The following is a 16059-nucleotide window of genomic DNA, read 5'->3' on the forward strand; positions in this document are numbered from 1 at the left end:
AGCAAAAGTAGAATGGATTCCCACGTGCTAATTCAGCTCATTATGTCAACCTAGTCTGTTGTGTGAACCTACCTCGTACAGCTCAGGTATGACTGTGGAAATTCCACTCCTACCTACCTACTCATCCATCCATCCATCCATCCATCCATCCATCCATCCATCCATCCACCCACCCACCCACCCACCCACACACACTCCTGCTATTCATGCAGGCTAAGCAACCTTACGCAGAGCTAAGAAACAGTACAGCAAACCAAAGAAATTAAAGGGATTAAGGAAAACCTCCTGCTCATTCCTTTTTCTCATCAACTGCGTCCAACCACAACTTTCCCGGTCTTCCCATTCTTCTCAACGAACCACTGTTCCTTCTTCTTCCATGTATTTTGTGATTATGATCCTCATTCGCCATGATCAAACCCCACTGAAGTACTTCTTTTATACGCATCAGGCCTTACACGCACCCACTCATTCATTGCCCTTCATTCTTGACCTTTCCTTTTGCCACCCAAACTGAACCCCTGCCCTTCCCGCAGCACTGAACTTTGGTTTCTCCAAGAGCAGCCATGTTTGCTCCCACTGACGCTCAGCTCAAACACGTCGTAACTTGAGACCTCCTGGGTTGCTTACGGGATCAACCTCCCCCAAAATGCACCCATGGGGCTCAGAGGATGCCACACACCTAACCAGGGCAGGGAAGGGGCTGTGCTTGTTCAGCCTGCTAACCTTGCTTAGCATTCAACTTGGTCAGTTTATGGATTAGCAGAGACATTGCGAATGAACCATTTTAAGGCTACAGCACCAAAAATTTCAACGGGGCCCAATAGCCCCTTCTCTGACAAACCGATGTTATTCAAAGGCACCCGCTTCTGTGAGCCGAAACTGCAAGTCTTCCGCCAGAAGATGTTTTGCCACTTTGAGGTTCAGCTCTGGCCTGTGGTCGGTAACGTCATTTCCTCTCATGAGATGCGCTTGCAAGGCAGCCGCTCCACCCTCAAACGGGTGTTGACTGCAAAGAGGCTTTTAAGGCAGTGCTTTCACTGACAGAAGAGCCCTGTGGATGCTCAGCCCGAGAGCAAGCGGGGATCGGTACACAAAGCCCACATTCTGCAGAAAAGCAGAACCTCTGGGCCACGGCACTCCGGCTGGTTCAATTCTGCAGCCTTTGAAAAGCCAGCCTGAAGCAGCAGCTCTAACGGAGACATAAAGCAGCGGGAAATCTAATTACATCAGTTGAGGTACCTGAGGATGTTTTTAATAGCAATTCCCTTTTGCAAGCCTCAGGCTGGGGGAGGCATCACACACACACAGAGAAAAGATACATTTTGGCTGCAGTGGCACTTTTTGCTGATAAATGAAAACAAAGGGAGACAGACCGCCCCAAGCATGGGGACATTTATTCTTCATAAAATGTTTCTTAGGAAGATACAGACAAGCCTCTTTCCGTTAAGAGACAGACAGACAGAGCAGGTGGAGAACGCAGTGCGGGAGGCAGCTGGGAGGCAGCTCCGAATGCTCGAGGTGGTCCTTCCTTTGTCCCCTTGCTCAGGACCTCCCCAAACTCTCTCCGGAAGAACAGCCTTCAGATGAGCTTCATCTCCTTCCAGGAGTCTAAATTCAAAACAGCGGAAACCCCCCACTATACGCTCAAGTGGCATGAGCTAAGCGTGGTCCTTCTCGTCATCTCTCTCTGAAAAACCTTCCATCCGTCAACCACAGACTTCCTCATTCCAGCTGTCTCAATTTAGCCAGGCTGCAATGACTCAGAAGGAATTGAGACTGGCCCGTGGGATGCCTACGGCCACTTCCTCTTTGTCTTCAGGGCAAAGCGTGCAGGGTGCATGATGGGAAGCAGCAGTGGCTCTGTGGCGACCGGTTCTGGAGCCCCCCAACAGCTGGAGAGCACAGGGACCAGGCCTGGCTTCTTCCTAGGGCAACCTAGAACAGAAGAGCCGAGAGCTTCAAGACCAGACGCTTTAAAGTTCACCCCCTATGAGCGTAAAGGGGATCTCTTCCAAGCAAAGTTTTGCCACTTCCCACAAGCCTACTTATCCCAGCATAATTTAATATGCATATTGTTTCAAAAATGAATCCCACTCCATTTTTAAAAATGTGTGGACGCTACTGTCTCTTTTTTCAGAGGTCAAACACTGCTTTTAGCTCTATGAGGCATCACTTCCCTCACCCCCTCGTTATTATTTTGGCTCTGGGAAAAGTTTCACTTCTATCATGAAACATGTTCAAACATCTGCGCAACCAGGAGGGCCCAGGAGCAGCTGCTGTTCATTAAATTTGTACGAAGTGGACGATATTAGCCCACAAAAGCTTGTACATCATTTGCTAGTTTTTAGAGGTACTACAAGGCTGTTTCACCTCATGGCGCTAGCCTCATCAACTTCCTTTTACAAGCAGGTAAAGAAATCACAGGCAGCTCCTGGCTTGCCTTCTGAGCTCGGAAGCCGAGCGGAGTCAGAGGAACCGCATCAATCCTTGTTTCCAGATATCACCAGGATCCCAAATGTAACCTAGCTGAATTATTGTGGCAGGAATAATAATTGCTTCAGTTTCTGAGGATCACAATCAAAAGCTTTATTTTAATCTACTGTTTGTTCTTCCGTAGGTTGAGATGACTTTCAGCTCAGACAACTTTTGCTGCACAACCCAGCCACGCTGGAAGGCCTGCAAAAAAGCCCCCCACCAATAACTGGGTTCTTGCAACACGCTAAGTAATACTTCCGTCTCCTAGAGACTGGGAATCAAGACCAAAATGTCTACCTTTGACCATGCCAAAATGCAGAATCAAAGCTTCAGAGCTGGATTGTCCAACGAATCATCTCCGAAACAGGTGAAAAATGGCTCTCCAGAGAAGGCCCCTCCGTTCTCATCCGGGACTGCTACATACAACCCGAACTAACTCATGCTGCCTTCCAGGGCTGTAAGGAGGAGGCAATTGTGAGGGCCCAGGAGAAGAATACACAGCAGATTGAGATCCAGAGAAGCGTGCAACTCCTTTCTGTTCACCCCGATCCCTTCCACCCCCTTCTGTCCTCCCAGAATATTGCTATTACAGGTAGTCCTCATTCAGCGACCATTCAAAGTTACGATGGCGCTGAACAAGTGGTACTTAATGACAGGTCCTCATGGTTGCGGCCATCACAGCATCCCCGCAGTCACATAACTGTGATTCGGCTGCTTGGCAACCGGCTCGCCACTACAAAGGTGGTAGCGTCCCACAGTCGCATGGCCGCCATTTGCGACCTTCACTGCCAGCTTCTGATAAGCAAAGTCAGTGGGGAAGCTGGCAGGAGGTCACAAATGGTGATCACGTGATGTCGCACTTAACGACAGCAACTGGAACTGCTGCAACTGCCATCATAAGTTGGCACGGTCACGTGACATCGCTTAGCGACGAAGCTGCCAGTCCCAATTACTGTTGTTAAGAGAGGACTACCTGTATTTACTCAGTTTTTAAGGTTGCCCGCTTGAGTTTAAATGCACTAGCTTAAATGCTACCTTTAGCCCAACACCTAGAAGAACCTGTTTATGCTAGACTGAGATATAACTAACATTAACTAACCCATGGACCCTGGGGAAAAGAGCATGTCCGTATGTGTGAAGGGATGGAAGAGAAGCAGATTTCTTCCTTCAGGGTCCCTCAGCTTGGGAAACTGGATAACCAGGTACTAAGCACACCCACACTGATCTGAAAGCTCCTCCAAGCCAGCCTTGGCCATGTGTCTGGGGGAGATGGGAGCCTCTGCCCATCCTATTAGAGAAGAGCAGGGCGGGACAGGCTGGTTATCTGAAGAGGCCGAGGGGAAGGGGGAGGGAGGGAGATCGGCCTAACAGAACCTGTGACGCTAAACCATCTTGCAGGCAGGACTAGATTTGAGAGAAGTGTTCTCCTCTCTCCCTCTCGGAGCTACCTCTCTTTTAACGTACATGCCACATGTTGCCAGTGATTCAAATAACCTCAAGACGCTGAACAAAATTAGGGACCCTGGCACCCTTCAAATGCTTCGAACCACAACTCCCACAAGGCCTTACCTCAGAACTGGCCATAATGGCTGGAGATGATGGCAATTCGTATCCAAAGCATTCTGAGGGCACCTCTCTGGTTGTCCCTTCATGGTGAGGAGAGACTGGGGTAGCTGCTTCTTTACCGAAGAAAGGGGGGGGGGAAGAGCTCAGTTAGAGGGAAGAAATAATTCTGGGCCAGGTTCTAGCTTTTTTCTAGGAATGGCTTGTCCGAGATTTCTATAACCTCTCCCTGGAATCAGAGCAGGGTGAGGCCTCAAACCGTCCCGCGGCTGCTTTGGCAAACACAACAGGAATGATCAGGGTCACCAAGCAGACCCAGCCACGCTGGAAGGTTTGCGGGAGGGCGCCACAGCGGCTACTTCTTCCGGAGCGGAGGGTAACCCTAAACCAGGGCAGCAGCATCATGTCAGAGACAAACTTTGAGGAAAGGTCCCAGTTAATACCCAGAGAGGACCCCGCAGTCCACTCACACTGTCTAAGTGACCTTCTCCAAATAGACACGGACTCCTTGGTCAGGTCATCTTCAGCATCCTGACGCAGCTTAATTAATTAAAGGGATCCCGACTTTTGGGAACAGAAGGGAAGGTTGCCCCAGAAGTGAGATATCCTGCTCTGAGCACACAAAACAGCCCCTCAGCATGCAGGGCATTTCCACCCCTGCTAGATTTCCCTGCAAATGCTTCCCAGACTTACCGGCTCAGCTTCTGAAACAGCTCTTAATATCACCATCAACCTGAAAGGGGAAGAAGGAACACTGTTGAGAGGAAATGGGGAGACTGCGCCTGTCCCCCCCCCAGAGGCACAGCGGAAATTCTGTCCTCCAAAAGCCAAGAGAAGTTAAATTGGTCGCTCGGAAATGCAATTTGTGGGCCTGGTTCTTGCTACTGCCTCACCTAAAATGTTAATAAAGTAAGTTAATATCTTTTCGATCACCAGCAGCTTAGAAGATATTATGTATGTATGTATTTGGTTTGATTGCATTGTTATGCTATTTTTATTGTATTTTAACTAATATTTATTTGTTTTTATTGTAAACCGCCCAGAGTCACTTCCTCGTGAGATGGACAGTGCCCAAATTTGAAACATAAATAAATAATAAAGACAGCCGTAACCAGCCCCAGGAATTGCATTTCCCAACGCGGCAAAATAAAAACAACATTCAATTCCTTAGAAGTCCACAAACGCTCGGACAGCAAATACTAGGACGTCTAATTCTCCCAAACGTAAGTTAGAAAACCGACAGAAAGACAAGAAAGTTCGTTAAAAGCAGAAACGAATGCAAGACTTTTTCACCAACTGTTGTGGCTTGGAATACACACCCACTGCAATTCATTACTGTGCGCACATTTTGTGGAATTATTGTGAGGAAGGTCCTTCTAAAAGCCCCCCCCCGAAATGATTGATCCCGACACATTACACAACAGAACAGAAACAGAACAGTACTACACACACGTGTGTGCATACACACACACACATCAACACATGCTATCTACATACATACCTGTCCACACTAGCTGCTTTAAGCTGTGTGGACTTCAATTCCCAGAATTCCCCAGCCAACAAGGCTGGCTGGGGAATTCTGGGAGTTGAAGTCCACACGGCTTAAAGCGGCCAAGGTTGAGAAACACTGGTCTGTGCATACCCACAAACATGCATACACGCATACAATACATACACGTGTAATTCGCGCAGCCAAAGAGCTAACGGGTGGCTTTCAAGCGTTCCGCGTTTCGTGTTTAACAGGGACGATCAAGTCCCTAGTCCTCACCGCGTCCTCTGTACCCCCGCCACGTGGCCAGCTGCCGGTGGAAACAGCCTCGGCTCCGAGCGGGCAGGTCAAGCGAGCGAAAGGTGCAGATGCACGACAGCGCTCGGTTTTCGAACAGCCGAAAAGACCCGGGCGATGCCGCGCGGCCTCCTGGGGATCGTAGTCCAGCGCGGCCCGGTGGGACGGGCCCGGCAAAACGGCCTCGGCTCCAAGGTCGAGGAACGACAGCCGCGGCCAAGAGTCCCGCCCTCAACGCCGCTGGGGACTCACGCACCTGCGCGCCCCGCGCCCGGCCACAGCCAGCGCTCCTCCGCTTCAGATGGAGGCCGATTCAAGCTCCGGGCCGGCCACTACCTCCGCTCGCCATTCCTCCCGCGTCGTCCTTCGACTGCTCCGCCCCTATTGAGCACGTGACGTACCGCGCTCAACCGTCTTCTCCAGTTGCTCTCACGCCCCCTGGCGCTCAAGGCGCTCTCAAGTCAGAGCCCTTCCGGAGGCGTAGGCGGGGGGGGGATCAGCCAATCATTATCGGGCTGTAGACTAGAGAGGGCGGGAGTAAGAGGATGTGAGAGCGAGTATGGACTTCCTACTTGGTTAAAGTGACTTTCGGTCTTAGATTACCCTTAGTAAAATCTTCTCTGACCAGGGCAGCGAGGATGGAGATATCCGTAGAAATTAATAGAGAGCACGAAGATTGTACAACATCCTTTTCTACAGCTCTCAGGAAGAATAACGTCCTCTGAGAAACTACTATTTTATAAAACTTTTGTCCGCGATTGAAGAGTTCTACAACACCGGAACTTCTCTACTGTATTCGTAGATCTACTCCACCTCTTTGGGTTAAAGCATTCACTCTGCGCATGCGTACTAGGCCCCAACCAGCCGCCTTCTCCTCGTTTCTTCTTCTCTGGAGGACTGACGTCAGTCCTCCGGAGCCGAACGCTGGCCCGGCTCGAGGCCGACCTAAATGAGGGGAAGGCGCGGTGCACGCCGGGAACGCCGACGCCCAAGATGGCGGCAGGATTGAAAAGTTGTTGCCGGGGCGGCGGCGCCTCCTCGGGCTCGGCTTGAGCCTCCTGGGCTTCCGGGTGCGGCTATGGCGGCGCAGTGAAGGGAGAGGGGACCCGGGCGGGGAGATGCCTCCGGGCCCCGCCTGAGACATGGAGGAGGAAGGCAAGAGGGGCAAAAAGGTGAGGGGGCGGGGCCGAGGGTGGGGGCGCTTGGCGGGTTTGTTTATATGGGCTCCGGGGGGAGGGGCTTCCTGCGGTGGGAGGGGCCGCTCTGTCCCCCTCCCGGGGAAGAACAGAAGTGGAGGCGCCTTGGCACAGCTTCCCCAACTGGCGGTGGACTACAGAGCCCATCATCCCCCTCCGCGCCTGGGCGTCCTGGGGATGCAGTCCGGGGCCCCTGGAGGAGGGCTGTGCTGGTGGGCTTTGCTCCCCCCCCGAGTTTTGGGGGCTGCTTCCCCTGCTCGACCTCTCGCTGCGGGGCCAGAATCGTTCCTGATCTGGTGGCCCGTTTTCCCAACAGTGGCTAGGAATAAATTCACGTTCCTCGACGCGAAGCGTTTTCTCTCGCTCTTGCTGGCCTCAGGGAGGTATCTGGGGGGGCTCTGATCCCCCCCCCGTCGGTGATTGCGCTTCAGGGGCTTGGCTCCCACTTGTGAAAAAAGTTTTTTTCCCTTTCCTTTCCGCTTGCCCTTCCTTTACCCCATGGCAGCCTTAGACCGACGTGCAGGGCCGGCGTGGCTGGATTTGCTAGCTCATGACTGGCAGCCAGACATCACCTTGGCTGCTTTAATTTGTCTCCCTGCCTGCATCCGAGGCGGTGGATGTTTTAGGAAGAAGCCCTTTATTTTGGCTGGACTGAATTTCTAGTCATCTGGCCTTATAGGATGACCCCAGCAAGAAGGAATTATTCTGCCATCCTCAGGCATGATGTCATCGCCTTCTGTCAAATCCTCCTTGGTGTCTTTGGTCTAAGTTGAGCTCCCCCCCCAAAAAAAAAATGTACTGAAGGTTTACTCCTTGGATAGGTTGGAAAGAGGGATTGTTTGAGGCTGTGGAAGGCTACCTTGTTCGTGAAGCTGCAGGGCTCTCTTCTGCCTGGGTTCAGGCTTTCTGGAAGCATCTGGTGGTCTGAAGGTATGGGATGCCAGACGAGCCTGGCCTTTACGCTCATTCAGCACAGTCCGTTTTGTATTCTCTTCTGCCATGAGAAGGACAGAAATCAGAAGAATTCTTCTGCATTTGAGTTAACCCTGATGCAACATTTGAAGGGCATATCTCACTTTCCCCCAAACTCAGAGAAGTATTCCATGAAAAGAAACCAAAGGTCATGTCTCAGGGAATTAGGAATTGCTGGAGAAAGGACAGAGAATGTTGTTTTAAAGAAATAATGTTTAATTTAAACCATCTATTCTCCAAGGAAATCATAACCCAAACACTCAATTTCTTTCTTGCTTTTGAACAAGGGTAGTGATGATTAAATCCTAAACCTATATTTAATCTTGTAAATAAGAATTACTGACTCATTCAGTTTTCCATCAACTGAGATGTGACTGTTTCAGTTTTTTGTTTCACCATAATTACACTGTCTACCCTTAATTACCAGCACTTATTTCCTGAAAGCCCGATTAAGGTTCTATGCCCAAAACCACAGGATAGATTTTGTCAAATGTAGGGTGGATTGGGTTGATAGAAATGTTTCTACCTATTGACTGGTTAAAAGCCAATGAGCTGAATGGCATTAGAGTGATTCAATTCACTTTTGCAAAAGTGATTAAATGCATCAACATTATCTTGCTCCTAAAACTTAAGACAGAATGAAGGCCGGGCCTCTTTTTGCGGGGAGAGGGGTTGATGTGTTTTTTAAAACTCACAGAGAGAAAATTTCCGACGGGTATCAGCATGAGTTTATATAACAGCAACTACCCCTTTACACAATCTCCATTAAAGTGCTATGGCACTTTTGATCTCATTTTATTCTAGGAGAAGTTCATATCCGATACTGAAGAAAGGGCGACTTTGGCTGGGAATATACATTCCAGAGCTGAGGGCAGAGAGCCAAAATAAGAATGAGATTTCGAAGGCACGCAAGAATGCAGAAATGCATCTTAACAGTTGAAAATTCTTCAGATGGATGGATTTTCCATGTTAGAATTATTAATGATGAGTGAAGCACTTTTTCCCTGTCTGAGAGATCACCAGCATAATTCTGAAGCAGGACAATTGCCATCCCTTTTTCCCCCTAGACCTTGTGGCACGTTTTAAGGTTAGCATGCCCGCAGGGACTGCTCTCTTTATTATTACAGTACTGTCCTATTTTAATGGTGAAGAACACATTCTATGTACCAGTTCAAGAGTTCAACAAGGAGGCGTGTTGCTGTCCTACTCTGCTATAGCTCATGGTGGCAGATGTGGAAGGATGCTAGCCAGCAATCCAGAGGTTAGTGAGCAGAACTGAAGGAAATAAGTGTCAGTTTGAGTTCCAAAAGTTTGGTCCAAGGGGTTTGGACGATCAGGCTTGGGCAGAAAGTGGCAATCAAGGAGTGACAATATAGTAGCTTGCCTGCAATCAAATGTTACCCTAGAACTCATCTGCTCTCAACTACTCCAGTTCTCCACCTAAAACCCATGATTGTTGTTTATCAAGGATTAACTGGTCATAGAGCTACTTGTGCTGAAGTAGAGCTCCCATCCTTCAAGAGCCTTTCTTTTTAGTAAGCACTCCTATGTTTCTTCAGGTCCCTCAGTTGATCCTCCAGGCATCTGTATTCCTGGGGGCTCAGCTGGTTCTCAGCCTCCAGATTCGATTTGGCTGCTGGGACTCCTTGAATCTCAGAAAACCTCTTTACTACTAGCTGATCCCATCTGGTTCATAGAGTCAACATGAGGTGGCATGAAATGAGATGGGGTACTAGTGTTCAGTGAGTATGTGGAGTAATGGTCCAGATAAATAAGCTAGTGTGGTGCTGGTTGCAAAGGATATAAGTGTAAGATGGAGGATGACTAGTTCAGTGAAGGCAGAGTAAACAAAGTGTTGGTTTCAATTATGTCACTTTCAGGAATGCATTCCTTTAGAACTGAAACCCACCCAGGTAAATTTGCCACTCTGGGGCACAAAGATTCAGCAGTTCTTGTCTCCATGTGTTGTAACTGCTGCAGGTTTAGTGCAACCATTTGCCTCCTTTTGCCTTTTTAGTGTAATTATTAGGTGGGAAATTCTCCATGCATCTAGGTCCTACTGGATGTAAAATACTGTAGTGTGTTTTTTAAACTCCGGTTCACATAAATAGAAAGAGATTTTTCAGGGTTGGGTAGAGCTGACAAACATTGTTGCTTCTCATGCTTCCTGTCAAACTTTTGTGGCTAAACAAGGACTTCACAAATGAATGAATGGATTTGCCTTAGATATGTGCTAGCATTTCCCAGAAAATTTAGCATAGAGGTTGGATTTTCTGAATGAGATTTGTGGAGAAGACAAGCCTGCAGTTTTTCCATAGGTATGTCATCTAAAGAGTTCAGGGTTTCACAAAAAAAAGTTCTGCTAAATGGAAACTCTTCAGATGACGGTTCTTGCAGGTAACTGAAGCATCTCAGAAGGACAGTGATGGCCTTTATTTCAAGCTGGCTGCCCTGAAATGGGCTCAGGGTGCTTCCCAAGAGTAGTGCTCTAATTAATTTTTGCATTTAATTTTCATTTGTTTGCCTTGTGGAATAGAAATAGTCCTTGGGATGTATGGGTGTGTATGCACGGGTACGTTATTTTAGTGTGTGGAAGGGAAAAGAGCTACCTGATGATAACCAATACTGGCCTGAATGTTCCACTGTTTTATGCCAGTCATTACCCCAGTGCTAGGCTTGCTGCTGTTTTTGACATAAACCTGCAACTGCTTTGCATGTTTCTGCCTCATCTCCTTGGATAAGAACGTTGTCTTTCCCTTGGCAGCAGCATCTCAGGATCAAAAGTTAATATTCCCCCAAGATAAGGACTGTGATGGCAGATATGATATAGGGATCTCTTTGTCAGATGGGAGACCTGGGTTCAAACTGAGAGGCAGTCATAGGGGTTGGGTTGATCCTTGGCCTCTTCTACTTTCAGATGAATACCTGGAGGCCCCCTTTCCTGACCTCCATCCAGTTAGCCAAAGTTTTGTAGGGGAGCTGAACTCACATTTTTTTGAAGTGCAGAGGAGCTCTGTGTGATCAGGGACTGTAATAACACAGCATCCCAGGTTGCATCAGTAATTGTGCTTGCATTCGTTCCTCCTGCTCTTGAAGACTTCTGGCTGAATCTATAGCCAGTCCCCGGTTTAAAAACAAGTTCTGTTCCCAAGGTCTGTCCTTAAGTTGAATGTGCATGTAAGCTGGAACAGTATGATTGTATCATACTGTATAAGGAGTATTGTGTAATGAACCATCTTGTATTTCGCTTGAATTTTGCTACAATAGGCTCTGTTCCTAACTATGGGTCGTCCATAAACCAGCCATTCTTAACCCGGAGACTCCCTGCATAGAGGCCCAGAACAGAATGGGCCAACACAAATCCACTCTCTACCCGTTGTGAATGCCCAAAAAGGGCTTACATCTCATCCCTGTGCTGCTTCATAGAGTCTGAGGTTTAAATTGTGGGAGAGAATGCGATACACAATCTAGAGCAGCACCATGAGATAAAAATGTGAATAGTTAAGTTGAATTTTTGGCTGTGGGAGTCTGAAAGGACTTCTTTCATTTTGCAGAACTGGTTCCTAGTTTTCTTCAGAGTCAGTGTGTTGGCAGTGGTATTAAAGAAGATGCCTGTATGGCTGGATGGACGAGGAGAACCAAGACAATATAAACTTGGCTGTCAGACTTGAATGTAGGGAGAGCCCACCCTATGAGCTCAGAACCTTTTAACTCCACATGAAAGCTTGGAAGCCTGTTTTCTCCCCACCCTCTCCAGCTGGAGACATAGCTGTGGGAAATCAGCTATTTTTAGCCCAGCAGTTTCACCATAGAAAAGTTCAGGGATGGCTGTTTCAGAAGGTGGCAGCAAAGATACCCATTGCTGTGGGCTGAGCTCCTTCCCTAATTGATGCTTTGGGCACAGTAACTCTTAAAATACAGTACTAGTAAGTTTTGTGGGGAGTAGCCATCTTTTGTGATTCAAAAAATACTTAAATCTTGGACTCTTTTAAGTCTATACCAGTGTATCAACCTCGGCAGCTTGAAGATGTGTGGACTTCAGCTCCCAGAATTCCCCAGCCAGCTATGCTGGCTGGGGAATTCTGGGAGTTGAAGTCCACACATCTTCAAGTTGCCAAGGTTGAGCAACGCTGGTTTATACTATACTGGATTCAGCTGATTTGGGGGATTCTTTGCGGTATATATTCCAGTAGGTTTAGAATATGCCGATTGATAATGGCTTGCCTAGCGATATGTCTTCTCTCTGTCTTGCTTTTGAGTTTGCTATTCTTTCCATGTTCTGGGCAAGGATGAATGTCCTGCCAGCACTTTGCCACACTCAGTGATGCCAGCCTGCCTGATTGCTTCTGCTGCGTGTGTTTACACTGAAGCAAGGCTCTTATGCAGGGAGTTTTTGGGGAGTGCCTTCGAGTCAGTCTTGACTGCCTGGACAAGTCCGTGGAGTTTTCTTGGCAAGATTTCAGAAGTGATTTGCCATTGCTTTCCCCTTCCTAGGGCTGAGAGAGGGGGACTGGCCCAAAGTGACCCAGCTGGCTTCATGCCTAAGGCAGGACTAGAATTCATGGTCTGTCGGTTTCTAGCTTGATGCCTTAACCACTACGCCAAGCTGCCTCTTCTTATGCAGTAGCTGCCAGCTAAATATGTTACACGGAAATAAGATTCAACTCTCGTTTCGCCTGAGTTATATTCCAGTGGGTTTGTTGTGGGGGGCCCATCAGTAACAGTTGAAGCTTCTCACTCAACTGGTTAGAGGTCGGGCGTTTCTTATTTTTGTTGAATGGCAGTAGGATTCATTTGGATAAAAATCAGTGATCTTTAAAAAATTAAATGAATTCTTTTTTTTAATTCATTAAACAAATGGAATTTTTAAAGTTATTATTTAAAAATGATATAGTGATAGTTAACTATAGTCATTAAAGTGTGGAACCTGTACCTGCAGGCCCATTAAATTTTACTGATTATCTCCAAGGGAATGTACAAGAAAATGATGAAAAGGTGCAAATGCACCTACACCCACACTTAAAAGGAGTAAAAATAAACTTAAATAATATTGGAACAGCATTTTAAAAACCCGCCATTAACAGGGGATGTTTCTTAATTCCTTTGCACAAACCCAGAGATAGTGGGCTAATCTTTGCTCCATGGAAAGCGCCTTCAACAAGATGATGATGATGATGATGATGATGATGATGATGTATTAAATTTCTCACCCGCCCATCTCCCCCCAGTGGGGGAACTCTGGGCGACCTACAGGAGATGGGAGCCCTACAGGAGAAAGCCCCGACAAACACGCTTCCCTTCTCCGAGCAGAGATGGCCTCAGAAGGGCTGCTGTAGATCTTTTAATGAGATTGGTGTTTGCTTGGATAGCCAAATCCTAGGCTGCTGAAAGCTTGAAATATTCAGACCTGAGATTGCACCAATTAGCAATCTCCAGCAAGTGGCATCTTCAAGTAACATCTGGACTTGATAAGCCCAGGAATGTTAGGAGATGATTTTAAGTGGTTTCAGCTGGCCATCATGGGGTCACATTGCAGCTACCTAGGGTTATTTTTTAGCTTGTGTATCTTTATGGCTGTGGGTAAATATACCCTTAAATGTTTTGATAATCCAGAACTGCTACAATCGGTGCTCTGTGACCAAGACTGGTCAACCAGCATCTCCCTTCCACTGTTCCCCAGGCACAACTGTATGCTGTTGGACGTATTTGCAAAGGGCCTTGTGACTCTTGCTTGTCCTCAGTTTAAATTCTGGCTGGACTGGAGGAGCACGATCACGTGTTCCTCCCTGGGTTCTCATGTCAAGACATGTGGAATAACAGAAGACTCCAGGTCAAACAAAGATTGGGTGTGGCGTATTGTGGAAAGCTTTACAAGCTGCACAGGCATTTATGCTTCAGAATCCAAAGCTTCAGCCAGATCCTTAGTGTGGTGTTTCTCAATCAGCAGGACTCAAAAATAGTGGAAGCCAGTTGCAGATTGTCACTCTGTTGTCCAGTTGTCCATTTGTTTGAGTTCAAGGAAGTGGCCTTGCCATTCTTGCAGCTTAAAAAGATGGAGATGGTGATTCCTCTTCACACTCCTCATTTTCAAGGCTTTGAGAACAGCTAGATCAGCTTCCCTTTCATAGCTTTAGCCAAGTTCACCTGGCTTTTTGTGAAATGGCAGAAAGGAGGAAGAGGCTGTAGCTGTCCTGGACAAAGAGAGCTTTCCTCCTCCAGGTGCTACCCTCTCCTGAAGATCTCAACCCTACCTTTAATCCTTCTGCCTGCAACTGCCAATAAGTCATTTTGTGGATTTCCTTTGTTGCAAGCTAACAGCAAAGTGCTGTTCTTCCCCCCTCCCTTCCTCCAAGTTTCTCCTTTATTGTATTTGCTTCTCCAAGCTTCTTGCAAAGCAGGAAATGTGTCAAAAAGGCTTGGCTGAATTTGGGAAGCCTCACCTTTTTGCATTGCCATTCAGCTGCTGATGGGATTGCTATGTGTGTTTGTGCTTTACAACAGTAGCAATTAAATTCACTAAAGAAGAAAACTGCTGCAATTCTTTATGACCTTCTTATTACTGTAAATGACAGGCATAAAAATGCCTGTTAAGCCAGAAAGGCCCTTCTTTTTGCTTTAGTCACGTAGAACTCCAGTTGGGTGGGATTTAAGATATGGAAGATTGAGAACTGATCTTCTTGGTAGATATTAGGACTCTAAAAAAGAATTTAGTGAGTTTTGACCTTCATTGTATCTGCCTTCTGTAGACGGAATCTAACTGTTCTGTAGTAATTATTGGAAGAATGATGTCTAGAGGCCAGATATAAGGTAGTGAACCCCATCCACACTAGCTTTTGAACAAATGGGGCTGTGAAAACTTTGATTTGATTTACAAGTGGGTCCTTACTGAGTATTCCTCCTCTCCCCCCCCCCCAATTCAGACTTAATCCCCAGTTCCAGGCCCTTGCGGGCATCTTTGATGCTGCTTGTTATAATTAAGGCATCACCTATACTTGATGTAAGAATGTGATTTTGATGCTATGTGCCCCCAGATACTTGTTTTAGAAGATGCCAGAATCTGCTCCTTTGCTTCTCATCAGAAACGCGTCATTTATGAACAACTTCTGGGAAGCCAGCTGGGCTTTTTAAGACCTCTTGGCATTGGGGACTGCCAGTTGGTAGCCAATTGCTCTCTCTTGCCGTTGATCTGAAACGGGTAATTCATGTTTATAGGACATGTCCTGCTGTTTCACATGCAGTAACTCTTATGCCCCAGAACTGAAATTGCAGAACCAACACGGAGAGACAAAGAGCCATGTACGGATGCTGTAGGACCTGGTGCTCCCAGCCTCTGCCCTGTGGGTAGTTGTGAAATTATTCACTTCTATTTATTAAATGAAATATGCCTTTGCCATGAGCCTTTCATGCAGTATGCAGCACAAAAGAAGATTTGAAAGCATAAACTGAAGAGAGCAGTAAGCCCAGAATGAACAACTGTGTTAAAACCATCCAAACAGCTGGGGGAGGGGGAGGAGTTTTGATTCCACCTATGCTGGAGAAGTTTGGGTTCACGTTCTGGGGGCTAAAGAAGCGGTGCATGCAGCCCCCAGCCCACAAAAACTTTCTTTCCTTCAGTGGGCAGCACTTCACAGTAGTTAAATTCCATCTTCTGCACAACACAACGTGACGTATTTCCTTACCAAGAGCACTGCAGCGAACCAGTTAGCATCATTGTCGGCTTTGCACCAATCGGTGAATGTGCAAAAACCCATTTGCCTTAATACCAAACCACAATCTGGGAATTCCCCTGATAGTTGGCTGGCTAATGCAGTTCTTCCGTGTTAGGTTTCAGCCAGTAAATAGGCCCTTTATTTTTCCCTTTCCACCCCTTCCACGGGACAGTTCAGGTTCTCTTTGGAAAGGCCTGATAAATCAGAGGAAAAAGATCTTCCGGAGGAGTAAGACAGGCTTGGAATCCCTCCACCCCCCAAGCAAAGGGAAGAAGCAAAGCAGATCTAAAAATAGTCTTTGGGGGAAATTATTTTCCGTTGTTTTCCTTGAGTGCTGGTGTTCAGGGCAGCAAAACAG

At 47.3% G+C, this 16059-nt stretch overlaps 1 protein-coding gene, 1 long non-coding RNA gene and 1 other non-coding gene across 5 annotated transcripts in view; 1 reads left to right on the forward strand and 2 right to left on the reverse strand.

Moving 5' to 3' along the window:
• Nucleotides 1–1366: 1366 nt before the first annotated feature.
• LOC103064940 (uncharacterized) lies at nt 1367–6238 on the reverse strand. Its single transcript, XR_456256.4, has 5 exons — nt 5807–6238; nt 4732–4771; nt 4045–4154; nt 2773–2930; nt 1367–1935 (listed from the first exon to the last, which is right to left on the reverse strand). It is a non-coding gene; the product is annotated as an uncharacterized LOC103064940 (long non-coding RNA).
• LOC112541142 (small nucleolar RNA SNORA9) lies at nt 4240–4377 on the reverse strand. Its single transcript, XR_003085178.1, has one exon. It is a non-coding gene; the product is annotated as a small nucleolar RNA SNORA9 (small nucleolar RNA).
• Nucleotides 6239–6780: 542 nt separating the features above from the next.
• CCM2 (CCM2 scaffold protein) overlaps nt 6781–16059 on the forward strand; it is a 30720-nt gene continuing 21441 nt past the window's right edge. For 2 of the 3 annotated variants that reach the window (XM_088150280.1, XM_088150282.1), the window contains exon 1: nt 6782–6996. In XM_088150280.1, coding sequence (XP_088006406.1) covers nt 6967–6996 — 30 coding nt within the window. In that variant the 5' untranslated portion in view covers nt 6782–6966. Of the gene's footprint in view, nt 6997–16059 lie in introns of all 3 variants that reach the window. The other variant, XM_088150281.1, reaches the window with a different exon arrangement.

This window comes from Python bivittatus, unplaced genomic scaffold, assembly GCF_059951505.1.
Source record: "Python bivittatus isolate LINGU-HERP-01145 unplaced genomic scaffold, Pbiv_v1 ctg000610_np1212, whole genome shotgun sequence".
NCBI classification, from domain to species: Eukaryota; Metazoa; Chordata; class Lepidosauria; order Squamata; family Pythonidae; genus Python; species Python bivittatus.